Source organism: Medicago sativa, chromosome 4 (assembly GCF_051527215.1).
Source record: "Medicago sativa cultivar Bolivia chromosome 4, Bolivia_mono, whole genome shotgun sequence".
Lineage (NCBI taxonomy): Eukaryota > Viridiplantae > Streptophyta > Magnoliopsida > Fabales > Fabaceae > Medicago > Medicago sativa.
This window is the reverse complement of record NC_140752.1, coordinates 27,222,174-27,230,677: the sequence shown is the minus strand read 5'-3', so window position 1 is coordinate 27,230,677 and position 8,504 is coordinate 27,222,174. Positions and strand designations below refer to the sequence as shown.

Here is an 8,504-nt window from a genome sequence, read left to right as displayed (position 1 = left end):
CAATTTCAAAGAACAATTTTTATGTTCACTTGTTAATGTGTGTCAATCTAGCCACTAGGCTACTTGACCAAAAAAAAAATGGATGTTCAAATATCACAATTTTATACTTTTTGCACTTTCTTTTCACTTACAATATTTTTCACTTACAATAATATTTAAGAATTAAAGTGATAAGGAGGTTAAATTTTGTTTCCAATTTTCAACATAAAAACTAAAAATACCAACACATTTTGCACTTTATTTCTGAGATACTTACACTTTTTGCACTTACACAACCAATTTCAAAATATTTAATTTGAAACCAAACACATACCAAATACCTCCCTCTCTTATCTTCTATATAAACCAACACCTTGCAACACTTAATACTCACAAAGCAAAGCAAAACATTCCAAAGCAAATTGTAATTTCTAAATCATTTCTTTCACTAGAGAAACAATGGCAAGCATGAGAGTTGCATTTTTGGCTGCAATTATGTGCATGGTGGTGGTTACTGCACCAATGGCAGAGGCAGCAGTCACATGTGGACAAGTAGTAGGTTTCCTTACTCCATGCATTACTTATCTTCAAGGTGGTGCTGGTCCATCTGCAGCATGCTGTGGTGGAGTGAGGAGACTTAACGGTGCTGCCAACAACGGCCCCGCCCGCAAGACTGCTTGCAACTGCTTGAAAAGTGCTGCTGGTTCCATTGCTCGTTTGAATAACAACCAAGCTGCTGCTCTCCCTGGCAAATGTGGTGTTAACATTCCCTACAAGTTTAGCACTTCTACTAACTGTAATAGGTATGTTTTATATCTCACTACTTAATTACGTATATGAGAAATGCTAACGAGTTCTCTAAGAATACTCTTTAACGGTCTAAAGTAGCAGGTTAATGATCTTGAAACTTTGAAACTTGCATATTCAATGCTTAAAAATTAAAGTGTTTTACATTTTTAGTGAATAATTTTCTAATTGAAAATCTTTAAAGAGTACCATTAGGGAACACAAAACCCTATATATATGTGTGTGTGTGTTACTCTTGTCATGCATCTTCTTTAATTGTTAAGTGAGATCTCAAGTACCTGAAGAAGTGGAACAAAAATACCGAATAACTTATTAAATTTGCCTAAAAAAATGAAGTGGAACAATTTTTTTTTTTTTTTAAAATGGAATGTGAAAAAAAAATATTTATTTCATATAATAATATTCTCAAATTGAACATGTGTCCTCCAAGCTAAAAAGATGATGACCAAAATTAAGTGAGAGTGAGACATTGAAATGATAATTGGAGGAGGTCAATTATGTGTCATTTTTTTAATATAATATATGCGTATCATTTTATTTATCAAAACAGATTTTATATTTTATAAAATAAGTGGAAACAAATTTTGAGTGACTTATGCATTTTTGGACACTCATCAAGATGGAAGTAATACAATAAAATTAATAAATAAAATTATGATATAATCTCAATTTTCATTTGAATTGTACAAATTTTTTTATTTCAAACATAGTATCCTTTCATGAGCATATAGATAGTTCTTTTATTTCTTGCTTTCTTATTTTAAATTGAATATCATATATAAGTTAATTTGTTTGTTTTCTGTATTGCAGCATCAGGTTCTAAAGAGTGTGAATGAGTGAGAGAAAGAAGAAGATAGCATGGCACTTCTTTCTTCTGCAGTATTACCAGCACTATAGCTGTAGAATAAAGGAAGAGCAATGAGGGCTCCACTTCTGCGAGTTTCCTCTTGTTTCAAACTTATAATTTGTAGTAAAATGAGTTTTTTTTTTCTTTTTCTTTCCAGTTTGGTTGTTGCACATGTAATAAATACATTTCATATAAGACTATTCCATGCTACATTTAACAATTGTATTATTGCTTTCTTCTCCCTATATTTATTGTTGTTGCTCATTTCAAATTATTAGAATTTTTTTGAAGTACAATTTTTTAATATTATTAGTTAGGAAAATTAATATTATATGGGTTTAAAATTTTTATTTTCAATAAAAAAGTTAAATAAAAACACTGATCCACATTAGCACCGCCTAATCGATGTCAATCCAAGAATGGTCACTTGAATGTTTATGTAAAGGAAGTTGTACAAAAGGACAATGGTGTATACGGTTTTAACTTAAAAGATCACGTTAAAAAAAAACTTAAACGACTAATCTATTACAATAAAATAACTTAAAGAACCATATGAAGAATTTTGCCTAAATTTTATGAATGAAATTATTATTACATATATTTCTATTCACAATTCTAAGTCCCTATTGGGAAGCATGTTAATATTTGAATTCATTTTATTACGATTGCATAATTATTTTTGAACACATGAATTTCATACATGTATATATCATATCTATTCACAATATATACTGAGGGAGAAACATGTAATGACTTGCTATATAGAAGGTTATATTTGTTATAGTAAAACAAATTATATAGATTAAGACGTTTGCACACATCCATATAAAAACGAAATTGATCCATTAATAACTTGCTAGATAAGGAACCAACCTCAACCAACTTAAAATTCAATTTACTCAATTGATAAGGGATAGTTATTGACACAAAGGACACATATATGTAACTAACCAAATATAACATTGAAAGTTAAATATAGCTCAACAACTTTATATTAGAAAATAAATTCAACCAACTAACTTCAATGTAGATATACAAGGGGCGGGGTCATGTTATTAACTCAAATGAGAATATAAGTAAACAACAAAATATTCACTCATTTTCTATCATGCGCAAATAGTTGAAACATTGTTTCACATTCAAGAAACCATATTTTTTACTTTTCTTGATTTCACATTCAATTACAAGATTGATACATTGTTTTCAATATATTTCATGTTCGCGAAGATTTGTACAAAAAACACTGAAATAGTTTTTTTTTTTAGTGTTTCCTGTATAAATAGTTGAAAATCAGAAACATGTGAAAACAAGACAGCAGTCTTGTAACTAAAAGTTAAAATATGAAAAGAGAAAAGAAACATTTTCATAAAGCAAACATGCCCTTAATAAATAATGTGTTGCTAGACTAATTATCCAACGCAAGGAATTTGCAAATATACCGGTATGCCAATTGTCTATAATGTTTGTATTTGCAATGAGTACAATATGAGAACTTAACCTGCGACTAAGCTAGAGCTCATAGATTTTATGTATTTGATTAGGTCATGCCTTTTGGATTGAACCCAATGGTTCTATTAATAGCCCTTTTGGCCCTCTTTTGTTGCAACAACCTAAGAGCCTCTTTCTGAACTATCTTAGATGAATGTATTTCTTGAAATCTATCCTGAGAGAGGTGATTAAGTTTAATTCTGGCAAGCTTCATCTGGCTTGGTCGCCCCTTAGGTCTATTTTTCTTTATGACGGTCCACAACCTGTTAATATTTAGAACACAATAGAAAGTAGAAGGATAAGAGTGATATAATTCTCATTGATCTATCTGTAAAGGTACATGACAAGTTTATTTATATACTAAAATAAAGAGATGGCTAATCAACATGTATAAATACAATTGAATAACATATTAATAAGCAGGCTAAGTAAAAGGTTCTAGTTAATGATAATTAAATTAAATCTTAACATGGAAACTCCCCCCACAAGCTGGACTATGAAGATCACATAGGCCAAGCTTGGAAACCAAGGAATTGAAAGTAAAAAAAGAGGTTTTGTCAACAAATATGCTATTTGAGAAGAAGATGGCGCGGGTAAGAGATGAATGAGACCACTTTAAATTCTTTCGCGCACAACATGATTGAGGCTGTACATGGGTTGGGTCAACCCGGAAAACTCGGTCAAACCCACCAAAAAAAACCCAAAACGTGGGTTGGGTTGGATAATTGGGTGAGTATGGTTTTAAAAATGAAAAACACATAAACAAATAACGAGTTTCAGGTAAAACTAGACCCAAACCCAATAAACCAACTTACCCAATAATGTCAACATTTTTAGTTTTATTTGCATTGTGAAGAAGGAGAATACAAAAGATTTTGATCATAATTCAAGTTTAATTTTCAAAATTAACAAAAAAATTCTCTATATTGAAAATCAAAACATACTAGAGTTACAAATTCGGATGTTGCACTTTTTGGTTGTTTCGATGCTAATGCAATTTTTTGTCATGCAACATTAGTTTGTTGCAAGTATTTTATGATAAAATTATTTATTTGATATTATCATTTATTATTTTTTACGCTAAAATATAGTGAAAATAGGTTATAGAATTTTTTTTGGAAAATAAAAAAGTTGAGTATTTTTTATGGAAAAAAATATGAGGACTATCATCTAGTCATTTACTATTAACAAAGAAAACCAAAAATAATTAGGGTAACCCACTACCCAACCAAACCCAATGTGTTTTCTTCTTTCATGAAATGTTGGATTATGAGCAATATATATGGCTGATTTATTGTCACAATATATTGAAGTTGGGGTTTGAAAGTTGATATGAAGATCCTTGAACAAATAAGAGTCATTGTAATTCACAAGCGAGGCTGGTCAAGGCTCTATACTCAGATTCAAAGCTGGATCTAGAAACAATTGTTTGCTTCTTAGACTTCCATGGAAGAGCCAAAAAACACACAATACCCGGAGACAAATCGTCTAGTATTGGGACAACTAGCCCAATCTGAATCAGCAAATCCTGCAAGATTAACGAGAGATGAAGATGAATAGAATAATCCTTTGGCTGTTCTTGAGATACTTCAGAATCTTTGTGGCAACTTGAAAGTGGACTTCACGGGGCTTGGAAACAAACTGGCTAAGTTGTTGAACAATAAAAGCAATGTCAGGTTGCGTGAGTGTCAAATAGAGAAGTCTACCAATCAAACTTCTAAAGGAGAATTCATTATGATATGGAGGAGAATAAGAATTATGCAACTTTAAGGTGGTATCATAAGGTTTGGAACTAGGCTTAACAGCCATGTGACCACTATCTTCAAGAAGCTCAAGAGTATATTTACGTTGATTCACCAAAATTCCTTTGTTTGATCTTTCTATTTCCTAGCCTAGAAAAAATCTTAGCTTCCCAAGTTCTTTGATGCGAAATTTTTGATCCAAAAACTGCTTAACATGCTGAATATCAGCATAATCATTTACTGATAAAACTATGTCGTCCACATAAACTAATAAAGCAGTAAAATTGATAACACCATGTAAACTTCTTCCTTGAGGTCACCTTGGAGTAATGCATTATTAACATCAAGTTGCTCAAGAAACCACCCTTCGATGGCTGCCAAAGAAAGTAGTGTTCTAATTGTCATCATTTTTGCAACCGGTGAAAAAGTATATATCAAAGTAATCAACTCAATCCATTTGAGTATAACCCATTGCATCTAACCGGACTTTATGTCTTTCAAGAGAACCATTCGAGTGGTATTTAGTTTTGTAAACGCACTTGCATCCAATTGGAACTTTTCATGGTGGTAAATCAACGATTGACCAAGCATTTGTGGACCATTATAGGGTATGTGGCTCCACACCTTAGTTCTATCTTGAATGCCAGTTTTATAAATCACTTCACGTAATACTTAGCCTCGTGCCTGGAGGGTTGTGGACCATTATAGGATGGCTTAAATATGTTATTCGTCCCTGCAAATAGGGGTCGCTTAAAATTTCGTCCCTGCAATCGCTAATCCTTTTTTTTTGCCCCTGCAAAGTTTAATCAGTTAAAAATTCGTCCTTTGACCCAGTTAATCACTGCCACGTCAGCAATTTACCAAAAATGGCATGGGAATTGACGAAAATACCCCTGGCTTATTTTTTTTCCTTAAAAAAATCTGAAAAAATAATCAAAAATCATAAAAAATTTCGGACAAAAAAATGTTAAAATTAAAACTGAAAAAACTGAAATTTTTCGGAGAAAAAATTGTAAAAAAAAATTCGGGAAAAATCTGGATAAAAAATTTTTTTGAAGGAAAAAAAAATAAGCCAGGGGTATTTTCGTCAATTCCCATGCCATTTTTGGTAAATTGTTGATGTGGCAGTGATTAACTGGGTCAAAGGACGAATTTTTAACTAATTAAACTTTGCAGGGGCAAAAAAAAAGGATTAGCGATTGCAGGGACAAAATTTTAAGCGACCCCTATTTGCAGGGACAAATAACATATTTAAGCCTTATAGGATATATAGGTCCATACCCCCATCCTAAATAAGGGAGACTTCTCACAATTTAAGGAGATGGCACCCTTAGACGCATGGGCGAGCTGAAGAGTAAGAAAATACGTCTAAGAAAGCCAGCTCGATAGGGGCGGTTAAGGATAAGTGGGAAGTTAAGACATGACGTAACCGCTGAGCAGTTGTCTGAGAGGAGGCGGGATTTTGAGCATAAAGGCAGGAAAGGAAGAGGAAAGAGGGATCACTTTTTAAAAATACAGAAAATACATCGCCTTTGACGGGAACAATATGTTTGACAATTTAAAATAATCAGAGATTATTTTAATCGATGCTAACAATTTCAAAGAACAATTTTTCTATGAGTTATGTTATTTGAACAATCATTTTGTGACATCTTATAAGACAATCAAAGATATACAAAGAAATGTAGGCATTGGTACGGAAACAAAAATAATAAAGAGAGAGTTGTCCAAAAATAGTTGTAAAAATGTAATTTTTTTTTGTTGGTCAAGTAGCCTAGTGACTATAATTTACCTTTTAAGGTGAATAAGTGGAGTGTCTGGGGTTCAGACCCTGACCCCGTTACATATAACAATGCATTGTCCCTGCCAACTGAATTATGTTAACGGAGACATCATTTCTCTTTTTCTATTCACTTAGTTTTAATGTGTGTGAATTACGGGAATATAATGATGACTTGAGTTGAGATAGAAGAGTTGAGAATTGAAGTTATAATCAAATACTTCGATCCCCATCTTCAACGTAAAAAACTAACAATAATATTGACTAAGAAAGCTTGTCAAGTGGATAATTTTGAAGGACTGTATTTTGCAGATATTTTTTAAAATTGGAATGGACAAAATTGGGTGTTACTTTTGTTTTCTTTTAACTGCAGATGTAAATAATCGAATGCTTTTTTCTTGAGAAATTTAGACTTTTTGCACTTTCTTTTCACATGCAATATTTAAGATAGACAACCAATTCCAAAATATTTAATTTGAAACCAAACACATACCAAATACCTTCTCTCCTATCTATCTTCTATATAAACCAACACCTTGCGAAACTTCTACTCACCAATCAAATCAGAAACATTCCAAAGCACATTGTAATTTCTATTTCAATTCTTCCCTCGAGAAACAATGGCAAGTATGAGAGTTGCATTTGTGGTTGCAATTATGTGCATGGTGGTGGTTAGTGCACCAATGGCAGAGGCAGTCACATCAGGACGAAGAGCTCTAGTTGCGGAACGTTTAGAAGGTGGCGACGGGAGTCTTCTTCCGTTATTGGTCTTATTAGTATTAATTATGTAGTCGAATATGTGCTCTGATATGTAACACTAGGGTTGTGGGTTTCTCATTTGATTTTTGTTTCTGAAGTTTAAAAGTATTGAAAACTATGTTTATTTTATTTTGAAGATGAGTATTAAATTTGTTTTATTGAAACGGTCGAATATTTCCGCTGCTGAATTTTGATTAATGTTATATGGAGTTTTTGAATTATGATTATTGTTTTATGACATAGTATAACGAGGAGTATGTGTAACACCTAATCTATTACTTTTATTATCTTATTTATAAAATTAAAGTCCGGGTTTTAGGGTGTTACACAAACAAACAAATGAAACACTTCTAACCAATACCCAAACATGAAAAAGGACAAAACCCCAGTTATGATCCAAGATGCAGATGCTATAGGGTTCCACAGTAGAAATGCCAATCCAATTATAGAAAAGATGCCAAATGGAATTAAAAAAACCGCACTTAGAAAACAAATGATTTGTTGATTCTAACTCCTCACAACTACCCACACAAAACTGAGAATCTTGCTAAATGATACCCCTTTTGAAAAGATTTTCGTTTGTAGGTAACCTGTTCCGGAAGAGTCACCAAGCTAATAAAGAAACCTTCACTAGAACTTCCTTATGCCAAAGTAATTCTGATCCCTATGTATTGATTTGTGGAGCCGAGGAAGACTGAAAATGATACGCGCCTTTTCCGAAATAACTAGAAATTGGATCAAGATGCCACAACCACAGATCGACAACATCAACCTGCAAAACAACATTTTGAAGTAACAACCTACGTTCCACTACCAACTCCTCCTCCCATGCCAACAAACTTCTTCGCCAAATCCAAGCCTCCCCTCCCCTCCCCTCCCTCTCCCCAACCTAAAGAAAACATGTCAGCAACCTTCATCCACCTATTCACAAACAGCTCAAACAATATCGAGAATCTAACATTCAAAGGGATTTCCCCTAACCAAGGATCTATCCAGAAAAAAGAATCTGCCCCATTTTCAACCTTCCTCTGAATATTATCCTTAAATCAACACCCCATCTCCATCCCAACCACAACACAAATTCAAACCAACTCCCTCCACG

The 8,504-nt window shown here is 32.9% G+C and overlaps 1 protein-coding gene across 1 annotated transcript; it reads left to right on the top strand.

Moving 5' to 3' along the window:
• Nucleotides 1–371: 371 nt before the first annotated feature.
• Nucleotides 372–1,853, top strand: LOC146927413 (non-specific lipid-transfer protein 4-like). Its single transcript, XM_085700680.1, has 2 exons — nt 372–782; nt 1,597–1,853. Exons 1-2 carry the CDS (start codon nt 439–441, stop codon nt 1,607–1,609), a joined length of 357 nt encoding a protein of 118 aa, XP_085556806.1. The 5' UTR covers nt 372–438; the 3' UTR covers nt 1,610–1,853.
• The last annotated feature ends 6,651 nt before the right edge of the window (nt 1,854–8,504 follow it).

Excerpts from the sequence above, each read along its gene's own strand:
- LOC146927413 (XM_085700680.1), top strand. The coding sequence starts at position 439 with ATGGCAAGCATGAGAGTTGCATTTTTGGCTGCAATTATGTGCATGGTG.